Source organism: Ctenopharyngodon idella, chromosome 15 (genome assembly GCF_019924925.1).
Source record: "Ctenopharyngodon idella isolate HZGC_01 chromosome 15, HZGC01, whole genome shotgun sequence".
Taxonomy (NCBI): Eukaryota; Metazoa; Chordata; class Actinopteri; order Cypriniformes; family Xenocyprididae; genus Ctenopharyngodon; species Ctenopharyngodon idella.
In genome coordinates this window covers 18,356,912-18,382,281 of record NC_067234.1, presented here as the reverse complement: position 1 = coordinate 18,382,281, position 25,370 = coordinate 18,356,912, and the positions used below count along the sequence as shown (strand labels likewise).

General features: G+C 36.4%; 1 protein-coding gene across 2 annotated transcripts in view; it reads right to left on the bottom strand.

The window, feature by feature from the left end:
* Positions 1 to 25,370, bottom strand: part of nectin3a (nectin cell adhesion molecule 3a) — a 43,835-nt gene that overhangs the window by 13,185 nt on the left and 5,280 nt on the right. For both annotated transcript variants that reach the window (XM_051863535.1, XM_051863536.1), the window contains one exon: positions 621 to 968. In XM_051863535.1, coding sequence (XP_051719495.1) covers positions 621 to 968 — 348 coding nt within the window. The remainder of the gene's footprint in view (positions 1 to 620; positions 969 to 25,370) is intronic.

The window sequence follows — 25,370 nt, the reverse complement described above, 5'->3', positions numbered from 1 at the left end:
TGTACTATCATGCCAGTGTGTGACAGATATTTTTGTCATCTCTGTAGCGTTTGACAACACTTCATTTCACTCAAGCAGAAAAGGGGCCATTTGAAGGGTGTTTCTACCCCCTTCTATAATTACAATATACAAAAATAAGCCATTTCAACAAGTTTCTAAATCATAACTTCCCTATAATTCCAGCCCTGTTTTCAATAGAGAATTTTTTGAATGATAGTTAATCACTTTGAAGTGCCTTGCATAAATAAATGCGTAAATAAATGTGTTTATCTATGCTTTGTTATTGCTAAAACTTTTTGTGCTTAAAACCAATAAACAAAACTTGGATGGATGGATGGATGGATGGGTGAAAGGCGATAAAATGCTTTGTGTCCTGAACCTTTTGATATGCCTGCTATTGCCTGTTATAAATATTCAAGGAGTCACACTTCTCACAAAGAATAGTCAGACAGACAGACAGACAGACAGATGGACAGATAGATAGATAGATAGATAGATTGATTTTTCAAAACATAAACCTCATCAATAAAAAGGGGTATACAAATGACCCAACAAGCTATAGGGTTCAGGAGGTCTATTATGCAATTATACAAACTGTTAGATCACAAAGATGTACTTACCCATAATGTCCAGAGTTGTAGATGCCTGCATGTTTCCAAGTTGGAAGGTGACCACTTTACAAGTGTAGGTCCCAATGTCGGCGAAACTCACGCCCTCCAGGACAATGGATACATCACGCATCGAAGGCTTGAGGAAGCGCACCCGTTTGCTGTACTCGTCAGATATGGAGGTGCCGTACACGGGGTTGAAGACTGCCAAAGTGACGGTGCCGGAAGGCATCCGGCGTTCCCAGGAACTCTGGGTCAGGCTGAGGTCTGTGCTGACCTCCACCCTACAGGTCAAAGTAACGTTTTTCCCCAGCACTGCAGTCACCTGCTCAGGAACCACCACCTTGTTGGCCCACACACCTGGAGAGATACAGATCATCAGGAATAATGATACAGGAAACAGATCAACAGATTTTTGATTTAACGTATCAAAATATTTACTGTTTAGCTGATGGAAATGCTAAGTGTCAACAAAATCTTTTTTCTGCTTACCTTCAGCACATAAATTCTATACTGATACTTCAAATGATGCGAAAAAAAAGTTTTGAAACACTTTTTGTTAAGAACTGTCTTTAAAGGCCGTTCACACCAAGAACGATAACTATAATGATAAACATAAGTGTCAGCGGACGATATTGTTCTGTTTATTCTAAGCGAACACTGCAGGTTTGTCATCTGCCGCTTTAAAGGAACAATATGTAGTTTTTCGCCACTAGAGGTTGCCAATTCAAAACAAAAACATAGCTTGACGATGCCGAGATTGAGGGCGGAATCATGGGAGATGTTGTCTTCACCTCGCAGAGGGAAAATAATCCGACGGGATTCAGGCAGAAATCATGTTCATGGATGACATTATTAACGTTACTGTTAGGGATGCCCAATACCAAGCTCGTGTACTTGTACTCGTACTCGTAAAAATACCCCCGATACCAAAGACCGATACCTCACGTGACGTAACTGACAGAATTTTCCGTGCACAGAGACACCGGCGGCAGCAGCAGAAACAATGTCAGCCTCAGGGGTGTGGAAATACTTCAAAATTAATGATGACAACTCACACGTTGCAAACTGCATGCTTTCATTCACAATTCGTTATCGATTAGTGCAGGCGAAATCGTGCTGAATGACACAGACCAGAAGCGCGCTCTCTCTCTCGCGTGCGCACTCTCTCTTTCTTGCGCGCGAACCCAGTTCTCTCAGACAGCGCGCGATTAGTTCTCGCGCCTGAATGGTCAACATACTGTAGTTGTCAAAATGTCCATCGTGCGGAGTATCTCACGTAAATACAGTCGGTTATGGCTTAAGTGGACGTAAACATTTGGGTGAAAACAGGATATGTGTCAGTATCCATATTCGGTCTTAAAGGGACCGTAGCCTATATTTGTCATTAATGTTAATAAAACAACAAAATATGTTAAATAAATGTATACATGGTAAATAAACTACTGTATCTGAAAAACAAGTTTATTTAATTTGTATCTCTATAGTATTTGTTGTATTGTTTGTAATTTGTTTGTAAATTTCTTTTTATATAACAGCAATTCTATATATTGGTAATTATGCCCTTTGAAGGTTATTGGACACATTTTTGTTCTTTAAGTTTGTGACAAGCACATAAAAATGTTTCATTAGAGTAATAATAAACAAGCTGTCCTACATTCATTAGTCTCACTGTGTTGTGCTTGGAAAACTGCAACATCATAAATGTATAGGCATCGGTATCGGCGAGTATCAGAAAAAAGTATCGGTACTCGTACTCGGTCCTTAAAAAATGGTATCGGTGCATCCCTAGTTACTGTAGTATGAAGCAGCGCAGGGCAGAGTGATGTTTGAGTTGAACGAGGCTGCTGGAGCGATTGCTAATGAGAGACGAGCATGACACGGCTTGAGAGCAGAGGAACTTTTATTACGTCGCAGTCGCCGCTTCCGCTTCTTCCGGTCAAGCGCATGTGGGGTAATGCAGTGCTGTTTATCATATTAGATACATTTGACTGTGTTGAAAATGATGTTATATTGTTACTCTAAAATATATCATATTAATAAATGCTGATTGGCTTGTGTTGATAAATGGCATGCAATTAATTTTAAAGCGTATTATATGACGGACAAAATGCTGTATTACTGTTACTAAAAATAAAGCTGCAGATTTTTAATGATTTTTTCCCCTGATTAATAAAAACCGTGTCCAAGCCTCCATTACTAATAAAAAAAATGTCATGTTTGAACTAGAAACAACAGCTTGGGCCATTTCTTATAAGCTATTTGAATAACAAGGAGGTAGCATGATACAGTTCAACCCAATTATTAACCAAATCATTATTGAGTAACTTACGGAGTAATTTGTCTGTTTTTGCTCCACCAACACAAATAGTTTCAAACGAAGCCAAAACCACAGCGTCTTCGAACAACACACAGAAGTGGTGCTTCGTTCCTGAATGAATCAGCGTTTTGGAATAAATTTGTTGAATGATTCGTGCATACTACACCTACTAACTGTAATTTGCAAAAAGAGTCATCGAAAAATCCCCACCACTAATGCACAAACTGTCTGTCTGGAACAAACACAGACAAGTGGAGTGACACAAACCAGTGTTATATTGACACTCTTGATTCGAGAACCGAAACTACTAACTGTTGTATAAATAACGCAAAGCAGTTTAGAAGCATCTCACAGAAACCTTTTTATATTACACTGTGAATCAGTTTAAAATGTTATATGCACTTAAACAGCTCCATCTGTCTAATCTTGCTGACGTCACTTCCATCAGGAGAACCTTTGAAAGGTCATAACTGAAGTACAGTATGGGAGATCCAGTAAGGCAGATAATGAGGGCTCGTGTTTTCCCCAGCCTTAATTACGCCCCATGCGGGAGGCCTTCCTTCTCAACTGCAGCAGGCTGGGAGTGCTGTGCCACACAGCCCGTGCTTCACATTGATAATGAGCACCATACAGACCCCCGCGTCACACCGCGGGACGCTCCGACTGTCCTCTCCGCTAACCGTCTGAGTACCTCGCCTAATAAAAGTTGCTGGAACAAGATGAAAAACACCAACAGCCAATTTGGGAGTTCTTTTACTGTTTAATAGGATTCTTTAATCTGCGTCTGTGCCCTTTGCATGTTTATTTGAACACGATGGAGTTATTTGCTGATACATGTAAACATGATATTCTGGTGAGCTGGCAGTTAATGTTACAATGGAAGAGATTGATTAAAAAAAGGTGTTGGGAAGAGGAGTCCATCAGGGGTTCATTCAAAGACACCATGATATCAAATTCAAGAGTTTTGTTAGCTTGAAAGCTATCAATATGCTAATGTATTTCTAAATGCTGGAAAAAAAACTTATTCTGGGTAAACAGAGCAAAAATACTGATGACACATACTAATAATAGGACTGCACAGTGGTTTGTCCAAATAAATGCCTCTACATGCTTCTACAAAAAAAAAAAAAAAACCTTAAGTATATGTACACTAGATTCGGTAAGAAATCGTTTATGCTTTTTATTCTTAAACTTGCTGAATAAATGTGTTAACTTCTTAAAAACAACAACAACAAAAAAACTTACTGACCCCAAACTATTGAATGATACTGTAAAAAGTTCTTTTTGTTGTGATCAAAAAATTACCATAAAAGTCTAATATATTAAATGAAACATAAAAATATAATATAATTAGTGCTGTCAAATCGATTAATCGCGATTAATTGCATCTAACAGAAGTTTGTTTACATAATGTGTGTACTGTGTATATATTTTATTAAATTTATTATATTATGTATATGTGTGTATTTATATATGTATGTGTATATACAGACACACACACACATATAATATTTATAAATATAATATACACACATATATATATAAACTTTTTTTAGAATCGATTAATCGCGTTTGACATCACTAAATATAATATAATATAATATAATATAATATAAGGTTACACTTTATTTTACAGTGCCGTAGTTACATTGTAATTACTCAAATAAGTACTGCGTACTATTAATTAACTACATGTACTTACAGTTAGGGTTAGGGTTTGGTTTAGGGTTAGTTACTTGTAATTATGCATAATTTATTGTTATTACTATATTAAGTACATGTAGTAACGTGTAACTACGGCATTGTAAAATAAAGTGTTACCTAATATGATATAATATAAAGGTTCAATACGCCATTAATTTCTCATATGTCAGGCTTTAAAGATAGTTAAAAGAGAGTACTAGAAAGGTACAAATTGCAAATCATCTGACTTCTGCACCGTTTCACAATTTTCATGACAGTGCATTCCTAAAAATTGAAGGAAATTTCTAGTTAATAAGACTTAAACTCTGTTGAAAGCATTTGTGTCATGCTGTTGATTACCAGAGAGAATCATTTTCACTCATCCCTGAGTTTGCAAAAAGAAGAGAAAAAAAGGAAATGGAAAATGCATGATGCACAAAAATGCAATTATGAGGAAAGTCAAAGAAGAAGGTGTACTGGAGGGTTTAAAAACAGAATTATTTTTTTTTCTGTTACATGAATTTTTCCATTAAAAATTTTGATATTTAAGCTGTAAAGCTATCTCTAGTGGATGAACTTATGATTCTGCATTGCTTCATGTAAACACTTTACAGATACGTTACTTCCAATCCATGTGCCTCCTTGGTATCCTCCCTAGTAAGTCACTAGGCTTGTTGAAAGATGAGAAATATCACAAAATTTGATCATTTGAAGAATGAAAGCCAATGGGGTCCAAAACAACACTGGATCTTTTGTGTTCCACAGAAGAGAGAAAGTCATGCAGCTTTGGAACAATATAAGGGTGAGTAAATGATGACAGAAGTTTCAATTTTGGGTGAACTCTTCCTTTAACGGTCAATTTTGGTTAGTAAACAACAGCACACTGCCTCATGCAAGAAATCATGGTGTTCTGAAAACAAAACAAATGAACACGTTTCCATGAAGATCACTGGAAAACACAGAAAAATTATAGGCTACAGAATAAGGAGCTGTGCAAAACAGCTTTCTGAGAGAAACACCGAGCAGTGAAAATAAAAATCTCCTCAGTCATTAAAGCCCACAAATTGCCGCATTTCAGATGGAAAAATTGTTAATCGAGACACTAAGCTTTTCTTATGGCAGTTAATACTGCTTGTACAAATGACTGCGCTAAGAACTATTCATATCATCAAAACACAAGGTAAAACCCGTACTATTTAAAATACATAGAATGGGTATACGAGACCATGTCATAAAAAGTGGGTCTATGGAGGCAATAAATAGTGGCTGAAATTTTGAAAACTTGGCAGCTGCATACTAGTGGTAAACCTCTGCTATTATATCTTGCCTGTATGGGTGCAGGCTCTCCTTCTGCCTGTTCCCCTACCCACCCTGTAATTGCAAGAATACCACCACACACACAAAGACAGAGAGGAGAGGGTGTGTGTGTGTGTGTGAGAGAGAGAGAGAGAGAGCAAGAGAGAGAGAGAGACAGAGTACACTGCAATCTGGCTGACTGCTTGAATATCAAATTTGCTGAGACCAGAGGATCAGCCATTTCAATTCACACTGAGATCGTTAAAGAGTCATTTACGTCAATCAGCTAACAGAGAGCAGGGTGCACCAGTTTACCTGTAAGACCCAAGGGGACTCTTCTGTTAAAGGGATAGTTCACCCAAAAATGAAAAATCTGTCATCATTTACTCACCTGTTTGACCTTTTTCTGTGGAATATTAGTCCTTTCAATGAATGTCCGTGAGGTCCAATGTTGACTTTCATTGTATAGAAAAAAACAGTGTAAACATTCTGGGCTTTTCACACTGCGCTTAACCCCAGGTTATCGTCGTTCTAAACTCTGATTTTAACCCTGGGTAAAGGAACGTTTCACACTTGTAATTTAGAAGCGGGGTTACCTGGGGTTATGAAACCCTGCTCCAGAGCAGGGTTAGCACCGCTTTTGCAGTGTAAACCCTGCATTGTGGTGCTAAAATTGTACAATGTGAAACGATGTGGTGTTAGAATGTTACAGTCAAGTTAGATGCTTAGCAACAGACAACCAATCGCGTACTCATATTCACGTGCTTTGGACAGTCATGGAAACGCTGCGCATTGTATATAAACAGTAAATTCTGCGTTTGAGAGGAAAAATGTCAAATGCTGACAGAAAACGTGACAATTTGAGCGAAGAAGAGACAGTTTCATTCTTACCTTCATAGTCCAAAATGTACATAAACTCGATAGTACAGTCGGCAATACGAGGGCGATGCTTGAGCTATGTAAACAGGTCACGTGCTGCGTTCATCCAGTCAATGACACTGACACCGCAAATATGCAAATAAGAACAATAACCCAGGGTTTAGGAATGTACAATGTGAAATGTCAGTTTATGAATACCCAGGATTAATTGTTAACCCGGGTAAATTATGAGCAGTGTGAAACATGAAGCAAGATAACCCAGGATTCCATTTACCCGGGGTTTATAATGACCCAGGGTTAACTTAAAACATAAGGGAGAGTAAATGAATATATTTTTCCTGTGAACTATCCCTACAAATGTACACTACGTAACTTTTTTTTGTTCAAAATATACAAAAATTATATAATGAGAGAGTACATCATAAATCCATCTTCCAAACCGTATTTTTGTCTTATCCTGAATCACTACGGTACACCTATAATAAGCGTTTATATTCGGACCATTTTAGACGACAGGACGACAACCGCTGCGGAGTAGCCCAGTACCTGCGTGACTCGTCTTATACATAAACAGAGAGATTTACAGCTACAAAATTCTTCCCCAAGTTTTGCAGTTTTGTTTATTAACCACTAAAGTGCCACAGTGTACCTTTAAGTTCATGTGAATACTTGTTTATTGTATAAAGAACCAGGGATGTGGAAAAGCACACAGCTCCGTGTATTAAAAAGTTATTCAGGAAGCCACATATAAATAGGGTCAGGTAATTACACATATGACATGTCTTTTGTTAAAAAACAGAATGGAGCAGAATACAGGGGCCTTGAGACGTGCCTTTAAATGATGAATGTGACAGTCTTAAAAATTAGGGCTGGGTATTGACACAATTTTCACAATTCGATTCGATTTCTATTCACATGCTTGTGATTCGATTCGATTACTATTTCGATTCGATTCAATTCGCTATCGATTATTTTGGGTGTAGTATCTCAGTTACAGTACATGGCAAATTTTCTAGAGGAAAAAAATCTCTCAACTAATGCTGTAATCTACACATGGGAGTCAGTTGGTACTACTTTACTATAATAATGAAGGTTAAAATTAACTTATTTATATACAAACACTTAAATTACACTCAATTATGTTTTTTTTAAAATAATAAATAAAGTTTAGAATTACATAATTATATTTCTACTCCAATTCGTTTTTTTTTTTTTTAAATATAAACATTTAAATCGTGGCTGTCATAACTGATTTATTCAAACATGCATTAAATATTGAAGAACATTATAATGAATATGTAATGGTGCATAGCTATATTTATCAGAATGCTGCTCTCTATAGTTCATTTTTCTAGCTGACTAATGAGTTTATGGTCACTGAATATGTTTTTCTGAGGTAAATGTGACGTTACGTGACATTGTTTTTATTGACGTCTTTCTGCGGTTGAAACACTGATTGAGCTATTACACGAGACATGATATGGATTTCAGTAAGTTGTACTGTACATTTTAACATACCTTCAGATGTTTGATCATGTTTATTTCGCGCTGTAACTGGTATTAAAGCGGAAGAGAGGATGTTCACATGCGCTCCGTGCTGCCGCTTCTCTTTAACTGAGGCGCTAAAGCGATCTGTCACGCCACATTAAACAGCGCCAAAACGGTATTTATTTTTTGAATCTCATAATAAGATGGACATCATTTGAAATCTGAGACTTTGCTTCATATCAAAAGTAATAAAGCACAAAGATTATTGCGATTATTGGATGGGAGGCGTGCTACATGTTCTGTTCATTCATCAACTGAAAACAGACTAGACTAATCGATTCTTAAAATTTAAGAATCGATATTGGTTCTAAAAATGAGAATCGATTAAAATCGAGAAATCGATATTGTTTACCCAGCCCTATTAAAAATGCAATGCTAATGGCGCAAGATGCTGGAAAAAAAAAAAAAAAAAAAAAGCAAGATGAGACAAAAACTGCCACACATGTTTGTATGTCTATAAAGATCAACATATAAAAAACAGAACAGACTGAATGCACACACAGCCCATTGATTAGGTATTCAACAAATACATAGAATAGACTATAACCTTTTATTGCACAAAAACTATAGTTAGTAATTTTCTTTAAATTGATTGTTGGAAACAGTGTATTTAAAGCACTATCACTAATAATAATAATAAAACACTATAATAAACTAGTCAACCATAAAGCAGTGATTCTTAACCAGGGGATCTGCAGGATGACTTAAAGGGATAGTTCACCAAAAAATGAAAATTTGATGTTTATCTGCTTACCCCCAGGGCATCCAAGATGTAGGTGACTTTGTTTCTTCAGTAGAACACGAATGATGATTTTTAACTCCAACCGTTGCAGTCTGTCAGTTGTATAATTCATGCCAATGGTAACAAAATCTATAAGAGTAAAAAAAAACATGCACAGACAGAGCGCATACACACCTCACGCACCGAATGCCGTGCGCGCGCTCAAGGCAGTTGGACATAGTGGTGTATTAGAGGTAAATGATATAAATACCATTCGGTTTCTCGCACAAACCGATCGTTTTGTGTCTTAGGACATCAATGTGTCGTCACGAGCCACAGGGTTTAATTTGGATTTGTCTGTGCATGTTTTTTTTACTCTCATAGATTTTGTTACCATTGCCATGCATTATACGACTGACAGACTGCAACGACTGGAAATCAAAATCATCTTTTGTGTTCTACTGAAGAAACAAAGTCACCTACATCTTGGATGCCCTGGGGGTAAGCAGATAAATATCAAATTTTCATTTTTGGGTGAACTATCCCTTTAAGAGTATATATATATTAATATATTAAAATAATAAAAATCTAAAATAAGTTGCCAATTAAATTCCCCCCATATATAAATATATTTATTAACATATTAAAAAATCTAAAATAAATTGCGAGTCACAAAATGAAATATTATAATATATTAATACTGACGGTTTCTGTTAAAATTCTTAAAAAAAAAAATAAATAAATAAAAAAACTGATTTGTCATAATTACAGACATACCAGAAATATCTTTATCTATTTGGTTGTTAAGTCTGACGTCACGCGGCAGCGCTTCCGGGTCCAAACGCTCTATCTCCTACCACAAGATAACAATAAACGGTGCTAATATACACACGATGTGGTGTAATACTACCAAAAATTATAATCAACCTTTATCTCCATACCAAAATCCCTGATGGCCAGACAGTGATTCTTCTTTTATAAATCGTTAAAATAATGTCTGTGACGCTGTGAGCATGGAGACTGTTGTGTAGACTGCAAGTATTTTAAATGTTTAACTTTTTAAAATGTTAAATGTTTAATATGAATAAATAGCGCTCATAAACGGCTGTCGAGGTGGCATTCTCAAGTGTAACTAGTCGAGACTTGGACCCAGAAACGGCGTTGCTTACGTCACGACTTAATACCCATATACCCATATAGGGGTTCCTGAATATAGTGTTGGACAATGAGAGACCTTGAGTATGCAGCAGCGTTTCTACATTTTAGAACAAATTTAGACAACCAACGACAAATGGTAATGAAGAGGAAATATATTGGGTAAAAATCATTGTCCTGTTCCGGGCTGCAAGGTTTCCAGTTATTTAAATGTCAAACCCTTTCTAAAAAATGAAAGAATTTTTTTTTATACGTGAAGTGGAATTCAACTGAGACTGAGGATGTTCAGTAAAAAACACAAAGAGTTTTACCAAGAGTTATAATGAGCAGTTATAATGAATAGAGCTTAAAATTGTGCTCTACTATCAACAAAACTTTAGATCTGGGAAACTTCAGATGTGGTCTGACTTTTGATGTCGGGCTGCCACATCAAAACTCAGGTAAGAGCAAGGGGATTTAAAGTTCTTAGGATGTATGGCAACATAATTCTTACTCTTGGTCCCCTTTTTGCTTTAATGACAACAGTGTGCAACTTGATGATCATGCTTTCAACTACTAACTGAATACAATTGTATTACTTTATCATTGGAAAATCGGAGTCAATTGGGATTTCATGTGCAAAGGTTTGGCCTGTTATTTATGCTTTATGTTTATGGTTGCCCTGTGCATGTTTGTTGTGTTTAGGGCAGAACAACACACAGTCTGTGCTGTCTCCACTTGACTGCAGTCTGAGCTGTGGGAGCAGCTGTCACCTGTCTGCCAGCCAACCCACCACTGACCTCGCAACCCTGCCCTGTCACGTACACACGTACATTCTACAAACACATCCAATGGTGCTCATCAGGGAGGATAACGAACACACACTGACAAAAATATCGGCCCCGCAGTCGGCTGTGAAAACAACTCCAGAAACCTATACGCACCACCGTGATGAAATGTGTGGTATGCTACACAGTTTGGACATCCACAAATGGCACATGTTCCATCTAAGCCTGTCTAGAATTTCAGAAAAAGAGTATATTTAAATTCTGTCCCCAAACCACCCTGATTAAAGCAGAATTAAAGGAATATTCCAGGTTCGGCTCTATCGACATTAACGATGGGAATTAATTATAGTAACTAACTATTAGGGGTGTAACAGTACACAGAAGTCATGGTTCGATATGAGTTAGGTACAACAGGAAAAAGCTGGCTTTTTTTCATTTATTTTGAATAGACAGCAGTGCAAATTACACTCCTTTAGTGTATTAAGCACTAAGCAGTAAACAGGACGCACTCTTGCATTGGTCATATTTTTTTGTAGGGCTGATAAAAAAATAAAAAAGGTATTTGGTCACAATCAGCTGCAAGACTGAAAAACATCTTGTGTTATAACAGTACAAAATAAATAAAATAATGAAAAATAAAACTTGTGAAGAGATTCGTTTTCTTTGCGAGTGAGAGTTCATTAGCCTGTGGAATTACGGAAAGATGCGCGAGATGAAGAAAAACTTCACGAGGAGACAGCGAGTGAAGCGGCACCTCAGGCTTATTATTTTTAATCACTGGACTGTAGTAGTGACACTTCCACGACACAGATCGGCACAATGCCAATTGATCTTGTCTCATTATAACAGCGGAAACAACTTAAAATACGCCATCATTTATGGTCATACAGATAAGAGTAAAGAGAGAAGGACCAAGAACGATAACTATAAAGCAGTGGCGTGCAGTTGTGTTCTGAAATGAGGAGGCACATTTTTTATTTATTTATGAATCAATGTAAATTCATGTGCATTACTCTTAACATTGACACATCTTCCTTGTTAAATGAACATTACTTTACATTACATCAAAAAAAGAAAAAAAGAAACCAAACACAATTCTATTTTGTAATTTTACATTAAAAATGTATTGTAATAAATGTTCTATTTATCAAAACCAAGTCAATCTCATCAAGTTTGTGTTTTAAGCATTTCTACATTCATTCCAAAATAATAACTAAAGGCAATAATAATTTAAACAATATATTTTATTTGTGTATTGATGTTTTTCTTTTTAATTGTCAACTTAGGCTATTTTGGATCATCAGTCATGCTCCGTAAACACCGTCTGCCACAGACACGAAGATGTATTTTTAATTTCACCAAGCTGATTGCACTAAAAAAAAAACCCGCAGTCATTGTGTTTTCAGTCCATTTCAAGTTTGACTTTGACGTGACATAAAGCGGTGATATCTAACTGGGTGATCTGTTTACTTACTTTTCAATTAGTCTTCCCATTGACGCCATCATTTGTTCATTCAAACTGACGCGCGGAACGTGCACGTCAACAAGAGGCGGGATTTATCGCACAAACCAATCTTATCCAATCATAACCAATTACATCCAATCATAGCGCGATGGAGACATTGCTTCCTCTTACCCCCCACAAAACCCACCGCACGCTGGGGGTCTGATGGTTTTCTATGAGTGGAAAGGGAGGCATGACTCCTGCTGTAACTTTACCTGCGGGTGTCCTGTTGGGCAGTGTTCCTTAAGAAATACGAGTGACTTGCGCTCTTTTTAATGTTATAATTTGTAATATGTGTTGTTTTATATGTAATATGGATTATTTTCTCATCCTATTTTTTTTGAGGAGGCACTGCCTCCCTTGCCTCCTCGGAGGAAACGCCCCTGCTATAAAGTTAACTATATTTGCATCCACACCAACGAATGATAATTGTTTATTCTAAGCTAAGTGTGTACAACATGTTTTTGCTGTTCTTGTTGCATTTAGATGGCTTTAACCAACAGATGTCCTCAGCATGCTATGTTTCGAGTGAATAGCTAGTGTAATCGATCTAATCTAACAGTGAATTTGGCTGACGAAGTCAGTATAGTGGAAAAAAAACAACGCCTAGTCTTTTTCACTGCAACTTCAAACGAAGGAAAACAATGTTGTCGAAACTAACGCTGGATACCTGAGGTAATTTTATTTTACACTGTTTGCTAGCCTGGCATAATGATCTCATCGTTAATACTTCTCACCATTCATTCCGAGGGTATGACCGATTGTTTTGGATGTATCCATTTTCTTTAAAGTATCCTTGAAAATCCTTTCGACTTGTCAAACAGCGGTGCCTTTTTCTGGACCTCGGCGAAAAACTTCTCCGTAATGTCGTCAGCCATTTTAAATGTGTGAGCCCTTAAATTAGAATGGATTCTGATTGTTTTATCATTCAACAACTGGAATAAAATCGTTCTGTAAGTGATCCCAACGATATCGTTATCGTCTCAGCATATAGGCTACTAGCAAGCTCTTGCGTGCCATCTGAACTCTAGTTTTGGGTTGGTGCATAGATCGTCTCTTCTTCTTCTGCTCTTTTTCCAGTTAGCAAACAGCGTTGCATTACCGCACGCGCCCCCTTCAGGATTGGAGTGTGGATTGACTGTAATTGACTGTATTCGTCGTCTGACTGTATGCACCGAACCGTGATGTACATACCATGACCGTTCAGGTCGAATACATGTACCTTTACACCCCTAGTAACTATATTCGCCTGTCAGTAGGGCTTAAGCTGCATTTAACCCTGAATATTCCTTTAATGTGCGGCGGTAAAGAGTTATTTAAATGCAGTCTTATGTTCACAAACAGTATAGCTATAGATGTTGTGCTCTTTCAGTAGAGATGAACAGATGGCCTCAGCCTCAGATACCTGAATCAAGGCCAGCGAGGCAAATTTGAGTTGTTAATTTGTTGTAAACATGTAAAATGACAAAGACTATGAGCAAAGTCTTTGATCTGTCATTTAAGTTATTGAAAGGCAATGTAACCATTTAATGGATACAATACCATAGTTCCCTTGTAAGCATGCAAAGTTTGCTTGAGGATACAATAATCTGGAGGAATCTATCATTACCTCAATTCAGACCTGGCTTAACAATACATAAAACTTCAAAAAGCATCTAGGCCTGGCGAAAGTCATCTGAGGACCAGCCCAGCGCTGCCAATCAGGTTTTAAAAACTCGATAGGAAATGAGAGGTATAGTATGACTGCATTAAATAAAAAAATTGGCAAAGGTAACGAGGAACAAATTTAAAGGTCACTACACGGAACAGAGAAGATGAGTGAGAACAAGAAGGAAATGAGGGGAAACAAATCAGAAATGAATTAATGAAAGAGATATGCTTGGTCTTTGAAGCTTTCCCTGTGTTTGTTTTTCTCTCTCCTGACATCACTAACTGCTACAAGCTGTTCACGGGGTCCAACTGTATATTCGAGCCCTCCGCTATGCATTCCACTCCTCGTCTCACACGCCAAATGCCCCAGCGTGAACCGAGATCCGAACCTGACCTCACCCTCTTGTGAAACATCTTAATTTAATTTCGATGTGGGGAGACTTGTCCCAGAGCCCCTGGTCTTTCTGTCAGGTCACTGGGAGGGAAGAACCGGCTGATGCATCCCCTACTTTCAGATTCCCAAAAAAAGCAGGAAACATATGAGGCCAAACTCCTCTCTCGCACGCAACAGCTTACTCAGATTAAAGCTTTTAAAGACCATTGGTGATGTGGCGGGATGAGACCAACGAGAGGATTTTAAATGAAGGCTTTGTTAACGTCATAATAGCAGTGGAGAGGTGATGAATGTCACCAGAAGTGCACTATAAAAGATATAAGGATCTTTATGAGAAATCAAACTGAAATCTTGCCTGAATTCATCAAGTAGTAGATCACCTAAATGAGAACATTCTAGAATTTACTTCCAAACCTGTATGACTTTCTTTCTGTGGAACACAAAATAAAAACACATCTTGAAGAATATTCATACTTATCCTTTCTATACAATAAAAATAAAAAAGGAGACCAGGAAAAAGCAAGACTTTAGTGAATAACAGCTTAAAATTCAGACTGTTCCTCAAACAAAGCTATCAAATGACTTGTGAAGACTTCAAATATAGTATAGCATTAAAATAAATGTTGCATGGATGCTTTTATGATGCTTTTGCACTTTCATTGTATTGAGAAGTGCAGCATGCATTAAAGGGTTAGTTCATCCAAAAATGAAAATAATGTCATTACTCACTCTCATGCCGTTCTGCACCCGTAAGACCTTTGTTAATCTTCGGAACACAAATTAAGATATTTTTGATGAAATCCGATGGCTCAGTGAGGCCTGCATAGCCAGCAATGACATTTCCTCTCTCAAGATCCATTAATGTACTAAAAACATATTTAAATCTGTTATTTGTGAGTACAGAGGTTCAATATTAATATTATAAAGTGACGAGAATATTTTTTGTGCGTCAAAAAAACAAAATAGCGACATATGTAGTGATGGCCGATAACACTGCTTCAGGAAGCTTCGGAGTGTTATGAATCTTTTGTGTCGAATCAGCGGTTCGGAGCGCCAAAGTCAAGTGATTTCAGCAGTTTGGTGGTTTGACACGCAATCCGAATCATGATTCGACACAAAAGATTCATAACGCTCCGAAGCTTATATTCTCGTCGCTTTATAATATTAATATTGAACCACTGTACTCACATGAACTGATTTAAATATGTTTTTAGTACATTAATGGATCTTGAGAGAGGAAATGTCATTGCTGGCTATGCAGGCCTCACTGAGCCATCGGATTTCCACAAAAATATCTTAATTTGTGTTCTGAAGATGAACGAAGGTCTCACAGGTGTGGAACACCATGAGGGTGAGTAATAATGACATTATTTTCATTTTTGGGTGAACTAACCCTTTAAGTACTAAAATAGCTAAAGTTTTTATTTAAAAAATTACATTCAAATATTTAAAAAAAAAAAGTAATAAAAATGTCAAAAGCACATAAAAATTACTAAAACTTATAATATAAATACTATCGTAGTATATAAATAATACTAAAATAACACTGAAATAATACATACTAAATAATACATATTTGGAACAATATGACGGTGAAAAATTGTGACAGATTTCGATTGTGGATGAACTATTCCTTTAAAAATAATTTCCTAGCAGAAAAAAGGGTGAGGCGAGAAGAACCAACAAATAAAAAGTTTGTTTGACCACAAAAAAACAAAAACAAAGAAATAAACGACTCAGATTCCGTGTCTGTTGCTAAAGCTGCTAAATACAGATTGAATAAGAGACAGTTTCAATTTGCCTCACCTTTGGTCACATTGCCAATAGTGTAATAATGAATGTCAGCGACTAAAGAGACGTGACATGCAACAGCTGTACTTGACATACCAATGATAATTAGCTGTGCTGTTTTGTGGCCATGTGTTATGGTCATTGAGTTTAGTGAGAGCAACCATTCTGCTAGGGTCTTACAAGCACAACCACAGTACTCATACACTGCCAAAAAAGGAAGGGGAAAAAGTTATCATAGTTCATGACCCCTAATAAGACCTGATTGCTGGACCTATAGACACTACTGTGCAGATTAGAGACAGTACACTCAAGGCTTGTACAAATGTTGAATGCATTAAGGGTGGTTATAATGGGTTCCAAAAGGAAATCATAAATATTTAAATATCTTCGTGGTTAGATGCCTCAAAGAAAACTCTGTCCCAAGAATCTCACTACTCCACGAGGGAGTAAAACCACTGACTGACAAAAAAAGCTGAAACTGGTTTTGCTCAAAAACAAAACGTTGACACGATAAGAATAACTTTAGTCTACTGAACCTGCAGTGCACTATTAGGTTAGTCTTCAAGTATTTATGACAGAAAGTGAAAAAAGAAATATATCTGAAATTGTTTATCAAATCCGTTTTATTCCAAACAAAATCACAATTATTGTTGTTGTCAAAAGTACCAAGTTGGTAGTGAAATTTAAAAAATATGACTAAACCAGCATTTCCCCCTAGCATTTTGAGTGGATTCTTAAACACCTCTGATTGGCCACTGTGTTCACGAGCTCAACAGATATGTCTGTGATTGGTTACAATGACCAACGCTTACACATATACACACGGGAGAGCAGATCATAGTCTATCAGCGGATATATTAGGACGCTCCCATGTGTATCTGCGTAAGCGTTCGGTAAAGCGCGTCAAAGATGTCTATTTATAACATGTTTTCGAAGCGTTGATCATTTACACCTGTAAAAATAACTTCTTTTTATTTTTTACAATGTATGATCTAGGAAACTCAACTGTTGTGCTTAAAAAACTTAGTTTTTGTACTCCTCCTATTTAATACATAAACCTACACTTAGGATTGAACAAATCAATGTTTCAAGGCCACTTGACCTGTGTTTATTGATATTTGGTAACACATGTTAATCATTCTTTCTTTCTTTCATTTATTAATTTCTTTCTTTCTTCCATTCTTTCAATTCTTTCATATTAGTCATAAAACAACTGAAAGGAGATACCTTCACTTCCTTGGAAACAATGAAACAGTTCTCAGAGTGCCAAGAAAACCTCCAACTTCATTCAAATAAAACACAAACATTCTGACAGACCTCCTTCCTCAGACTCCCTGAACATTTCCTTCTTCCTAAGGAACGCTTCCTCTCACTCACAAGTCTTTTTTATCCATCACATCTGATTAAAGATCAGCACTTAAAGGAAAAAAGGAAGCAACGGTGTTAGAGTTAAAGGTATTTAGTGAACGGCATATTCTAAGGTATTCCAGGGCCTGGTTTCTGGGGGGGTCTTTCTCTGACGGCAACAGTGGAGAAAGGTTTCGACTGGACCATTGTGAACTAATGCAAATAAATGTCCTACACCATCAGATAAGGATGTTAGGACAACTGCCAGACACCTCTGAGAGGGCAAGAAAACCCCTAGTACCAAGCTCGGAAAGGACAGGAATTCTCAATGGTCCACAACAGTTTATTTTTCCATAAGATAACAACTCTGCCATGGAAACTCATTTTATGATTCTTATGCACTTTATCTCTTTACTTTATTACACTTGTAACTTCCTTGTGTTGAAAACTCTACAAGCTATACAATATCTTATAAATCCTTCAGATTGGTCAGTTGAAAAACTCCTTAAAATTTACATATTTTTTATCTACTCAACAATCCTTTTTGATTGTACTTTACTGTTAAGGTGAAACTTCTTAAGGCCCTGATATACTTATGAAATTTTTTTTTCTTCACTCAGGGGTAAAAAGAAGTTCGAAATACCTTTTGCAGTGAAACTGTTAGCAAACATCCCAAACCCACCCACACTGCTGAGAGCAACGTTTAGATGAATATGTAAATATGTGCTGCACACTTTCCTCTCAATAACAAATTAAACACACAACAAAAATGACAGAGTTAAAGGGTTAGTTCACCCAAAATGAAAATTTTCATCCTCTTGTCGTTCCAAACCCCTAAGACTTTTGTTCGTCTTCGGAACACAAATGAAGATCTTTTTATGAAATCTGAGAGCTTCAAAAAATAATCGCAAAACTAATCCATATAAATTGACTGGTTTAGTCCAAATTTTCTAAAGAGACTTGATCGCTTTATATGATGAACAGATTGAATTTAGACTGATCAGCGAACATAAACAGAAGCTCAACTGAACCTGCTTGACTTGTGAGAACAAACCTCGTGCTGAAGCTCAAACGTGCTGCGTAACACACGAGGATGAACTTCATTGGTTCTCGCATGTCAAGCAAACATGCTTGAGCTTCCGTTTACCACAACTGATGTGTGCGCTGATAAAAAAATAAAAGCCTAAATTCAATCTGTTCAACATATAAAGCGATCATGTCACTTCAGAAAAAAATGAGTAAACCTCTCAATTTATATGGATTAATTTTACGATCTCTTTATGAACTTTTTTGAAGTGACTGTCAATGGAGGGACAGAAATCTCTCAGATTTCATTAAAAGATCTTCATTTCTGTTCTGAAAATCAAAACAAAAAAGAAGTCTTACAGGTTTGGAATGACATTAGGGTGAGTAAATGATGACAGAGTTTTCATTTTTGGGTGAACTACCCCTTTAAGTCATGTGTGTCCAAAACCCAAAACATATTTTGATGTGCCACATGTGAGAACCCCTATAGGTGTCACATGTTGCCGCCCCTTCACACCAAAATCAAGACCCAAACAATGAAGTCTTTACTGAGACTCATTTGTTTGCAAGAAGCACAATTAAAGCACCACTTGTCATCCTGGCTTGTTGACATCTTTTGAAACAAAACAATGCCATTAACATTATCAGAGGGTATTAAACAACGCAAGGTCGAATTACTTACTAGTGGCTGAAAATTCGTCCATACTTGTGTCATTCGCCCTTCTGAGTGAATGAACAGTGGGTAATTAACAGTAGGAGCTGGGTAACAGAGGTTAGAAAAAGGGCCACTGCTCTGCTTCAACAGACTAAAAGAGTGCCTCTATCTTGCGTGCTGGTGACTACATTTAGTTTGAAAGTGAGAAAGCAATTCTTGCATATGGAGTAACAAGGTTCTGTGTGTGTGTGTCTGTGTGTAGAGTCAGACAGTCGTTCCATTCAGCTGTCACCCGGCAGCTGAAACTGTCATAGTTCCTAGTTAAAACAGAAAGTTTAAAAAAGTATCATAGTTAAAAGGAAACTATTGAAAAAAAAAAAGTTTGTCATGTCAGATTTGCTTAATGTGACAAAATGATATTGAATAGTAGTGCAGTCAACAAACCTGGAACTACTTTATAGCTGTGACATTTATCAACCAATCAGAATCAAGAATTCTGTAGTACAAAAAAATAATTAATACTAAAAGGTGTAAAAGTAATAGAATAATTGTTCTCTAATCTTTACTATAATTGGTTTATTTGAGTCTAATAAGTAAACTGAATATTCATACTCTCGGTCACATTACTAAATTCCAAGGCAGATATTTAAATCTCATTGTATCCAATCATACTAAGCTAATAAACCAATTTTAATTTAAAAGTTTGTTTTAGGCAAAGCTGAAACAATCAGTGTCACATGATCCTTCAAGGGTTAGTTCACCCAAAAATGAAAATAATGTCATTTATTACTCACCCTCATGTCGTTCCACACCCGTAAGACCTTCGTTCATCTTCAGAACACAAATAAGATATTTTTGATAAAATCCAGTGGCTCAGTGAGGTTTGCATTGCCAGCAATAATTAACACTTTCAGATGCCTAGAAAGCTACTAAAGACAAGAAGCGACAAGAATACTTTTTGTGCACCAAAAAAACAAAATAACGACTTTATTCAACAATATCTAGTGATGGGCGATTTCAAAACACTGCTTCATGAAGCTTTGAAGCTTTATGAATCTTTTGTTTCAAATCAGTGGTTAGGAACGTGTATAAAACTGTTTGAAACAACAGTTTGTATAGAAAGTTTCAAACTTTTGTAACATCATAAATGTATTTACTGTAATTTTGATCAGTTTAAAGCATCCTTACTGACTAAAAGTATTCATTTCTTTCTTCTTCTGCTTCTTCTTTTTAAATATCTTACAGACCCCAAACTTGAGTGCAGAAACTTTTACTTATTTATGTTTTGGGCTGTGACTTGAATAAGATTTTGACACAGCAACCATAGTTGAGCTGAAGTACAATTGCTCTTATTCTCAATAAGGGTGGAGACTTCTAATTTAGCACCTTCCTGACCCACAAGACATTCTTTTGCCAATTCTAAAGAGGCACTACTCTCTTGCTTGAGTCAACAACTTCCTCAGTACACCACATTGTTCTGAAAATGGATCCTAATTTGAAATCCAAGCTGGAAAATCATTTTAAATGCACTACATTAAGCATCAGGCAGTTCTTCTGGATGCCTGATTAAAATGAGAGTTTTAAAATAAGGTGACTAAGGTCTGGAATGTGAGCTGTTAATGAGGCTTCACAGAACAGCACGCTATCCGAACATACAAGGGCTGGGTTTTTGACTTCCTTCCCAAACTCCCTGAGAATTGTTTTCCTTCCCCTCAAAGTATCAGTGCTCATGCAGACACTAACAGGAAGCAGAGCTCAATTGATAGGGCTATTCAAACAAAATAAGTGTTAAAATCTGTTCGTTCTTTGGATCAGCATTCACAATGATTCAGTTAATGCAACTTTACCAGAAACCTTCTATGTCCTCCAAAAATGCACTGAAACAAGTCTGCGAGGAGGTGCCAAAAATCAAAGCACGAGATGTTGTTCCTCAAGGCTTTCAGGGGTTGAAATGTTGCCAACAAAGACACAGGACACTCAAGATGTCACAAAGGGAAGGACACACAAACAAAACTGAATTAAAGAGGAAAGTGATGTAGCAGTTTGGTCAACATGAAACACAAAAGGCCTAGTTTACTTTCTCTGCACACTCCCCTTTTCTTCTTCACCCTGTCTACAAAATGGCAGACTAGAACACTAATCTGTATTGATAACCAATACCACCCACCTTGAGGGCTTTGTCCTTAAGTTTGTTTGCATGTCAAATTCCATTGATTTAATACCTTCTCCACCTGTGTGACCATTGGCTATAAAGTCAACAAACAATATTAGCACAGGTGGGAAAGATTCTTCTGCATTATAGTGTCAGTTTCCCCAACAAATCAAGCACTTGGGACACATTTGACATAGATGACAAAGCTTCAAAAAACAAACAAACAAACAAACAAACAAAAAAAAAAAAACATGCTGATTGAACAACATTTCTTGCTGGTGATAATGATAATGTAGCAAGTAGTATTTTTCTATCCAGCAAAAACCGGTCAATGATGCTTGTTTTCATACTTTGGGAGTATAAAGCAAAAAATGCCTGAATGATGAAAAAACAACAACAATCATGTGGTCCAACCAACAGGCATATTCATATACATAAAAATAATGGTCAATGTAATCAAGATAATGATATCATAGAGACTAGAGCTGTACAATTAATCATTAAAAGATCACAATCTCGATTCAAACACCCACGCGATCTCATTCCTAAATGAAAATGATTCTCCTGTGTCTATAAAACCTTTGACAAACTCACACGGGAACATTCAAACCTGTGTTCACGCTGCTGCTGACCCAGAGAGAGCAGTTGCCATGTATAGGTATGAGAAACAGCTTCACAAATGGTCTTTTCAACCACACAGTATCGTTATTTCTGTGTTATAAATATACATATCACAGAAGTACTGGGATAAAAGTTTATAGTTCGGATATAAACACTGATGTCTTCAAAAGCATTCAAAATAGAGCAAATCACCTTTTGACAGTAACTCGGCGCTTCAAATAACGATTGTATGGATTACATCGCCACGCCAGTAGGTGGTGACAAGTGACTGTTAAACAAATGTATTTGTCATTGAATCATTCATTCAAGAGATTCGTTCAAAAACACTGATTCATCCAGTAATGAAACAAGTGAAGTATTTATGAGTCATTGAATCATTCATTCAATTCATTCAGATTAATCAAACATTTTAAATAGACTGCAGCAATTAAAATTTTTCCAGAACCTCTAGTAAATTACATGTTGTAAATGTCAAATAATTAAATTTTTCTGATAAGGTAAGAACGTTTGTTCAGGCTATAAAATATTGTGGGGTGTGACTCGTGCAAAACATTATAATATTTATGAATTAATAATTCATGATATTTGAAAAGTACTTTTTAACTTAAAAAATCTATATTTTATAACTTATATTTTTACTTTAGTTAGTTTAGTTCACCCAAAAATGAAATTTCTGTCATTAATTACTCACCCTCATGTCCAAACCCGTAAGACCTTCGTTCATCTTCAGAACACAAATTAAGATATTTTTGATGAAATCCGAGAGGTATATGACTCAATATAACCACCACTTTCAAGGTCCAAAAAGGTACTAAAGACATCGTTAAAACAGTCGACGTGACTACAGTGGTTCAACCTTAATTTTATGAAGCGACGAGAATACTTTTTGTGCGCAAAAACAAAACAAAAATACATCAACTGCGTAAAAGAATGACAGGGAAGAGGAAAAATTGTTGAATAAAGTTGTTATTTTTGTTTTGTTTTGTTTATCCGAAGATGAACAAAGGTCTTACAGGTGTGGAATGACATGAGGGTGAGAAATTAATGACAGAATTTTCATTTTTGGGTGATCTAACCCTTTAAAAATATTAAATTTGTAATATTTAAAAAATGGCATGCATTTTTAATATATATATATATTTTTTTTTTAATAATTTTTTTATTGTTGTCACTCTTATGTCATTGACCCATATCACATTATCTCAAATGGTGGTATTACAGGGCACATTCACCCAAGCCTGTTCCTCTCAGAAGTTCAACAGGAAATCCTTATAAGGCTGCTGAAGTTCTACAATATGTACAATAAACTGCCCTGTCATACAAAACCATGGAATAGGGCTCTCATGGGGTAGCATGCGGTCATATTTACAATAGAAATATAATGTAGCAGAACCACCTTCATATCTCTGCAGGAGCATAAGGACCCCACGCCCTTCATGTCTCTGTGATTACCTCATACATCAACAGCTAAAGAGAACGCTGCTGAGGCCTCATCAACATCACAGCGCATGGACTGCGTTCCTGCCCGGTAGCCCTCGTTAAAAACTTCCACAGCGACTAACAATTACAAAGACAGCATGGAAGATCATTGCACATAAAATGCTCTCTTTGTTCCAATGCCCAGACAGAGGGGGCTCTCAGCGCTGGGAGAACAGATGGATTTGGTTCTGTAAGGAAACGAGAGGACGTTCAGCACCAGTCCCATAAGTGAAAGTGGAAACCGCAATGATCTGATATCATTGTGTAAGCAATGCAACTAACAATACTGACTGTGGTCATGCAACCACAATAAATTAACATCAAAGAATTAATATGTTATGAATTATGTTATGAGTCAATGAAAAAAAAAATTCTTACAATATTAAAATATATTTTATTGATTTTTTTTAAAAGATAAAATAAATATTTTTAAGGTAAAAAGTTTATCATCAATTATTAATTCATCGCATCCCATGACATTTTTTGATTAAATTTTTTTTAAAAGAAACATGCCAGATGAATGGTTCACAATAAGATCTATAATATGCATTTAGAAACTAGATAAGAATATGAATCTTCATTTAATGCCAACTTTTTAATGATTTTTAAAAGACCTTTAAAAGACCACACATGAGTGTTAGTTGCAGACAATAATATAATACTAATTAAAGATGCTAAACTACTCAATTCAGAAAATAAAAACATGCTCATCATTGAAGAAGTCACAGTTTAAATTAATATGTATCTGGAAAATTAGCATCAGGCCACTATGGAAGCTTGTTTTCGCCACGGAATAAAAAATAACAAAGGTAATTGCGACTTTTTATCTCACAATTCTGACTTTTTTTCTTCCAATTGCGAGTTTACATTTTACAATTCTGACATTTTTCTCAGAATTGTGTGATATAAACTCGCAATTGTGAGTTATATAGTCAGAATTGTGAGATATAAACTCATAATTGCGAGTTATAAAGTCAGAACTGCGAGATATAAACTCACAATTGCGTGATATAAAGTCAGAATTGCAAGATATAAACTCGCAATTGCGAGTTAAGTCCAATGCTGAGGGGAAAAAAGACGACGTTTTTCTCAGAATTGTGAGTTTATATCTCGCAATTCTGAGAAAAAAGTCAGAATTGTGAGATTAAAAAGTCCTTTTTTTTAAATTCAGTGGTGGAAACAAGCTTCCATAGATCACGGACTTAAAGGGATAGTTCACCCAAAAATGAAACTTCTGTCATCATTTACTCACCCTCAAGTTGTTCCAAACCTGTATGAATTTCTTTGTTCTGCTGAACACAAAGGAAGATATCTTGAAGAAAGTTTATAACCAGGCCGCTTTGGGGCACCATTGACTTCCATAGTAGGAAAAAAAATACTATGGAAGTCAAAGGTGCCCCAGAATTGTTCAGTTTCCCACATTCTTCAAAATATCTTCCTTTATGTTCAACATAACAAATAAATTTATACAGGTTTGGAACAACCTGAGGGTGAGTAAATGATGACAGAAGTTTCATTTTTGGGTGAACTATCCCTTTAAGTCTTCATATTCATCATCATATTCACCAGCAACAACTGTTAATATCAGCGTGATGTTCTGATGGTTGACCAGCTATAGTTAAGAGCTAGTGGCGAGCTAGTTAAAAAGCCTGATAGGGAGACCAGCATCCAAAACACAACATATGCTGGTAATCAGCCATTCTGCTCTTTTCAACAAAGTAAATACACTCATAACAAGGAACAGCACTTTCCCAGGGCTGAAGGTTACTGCATT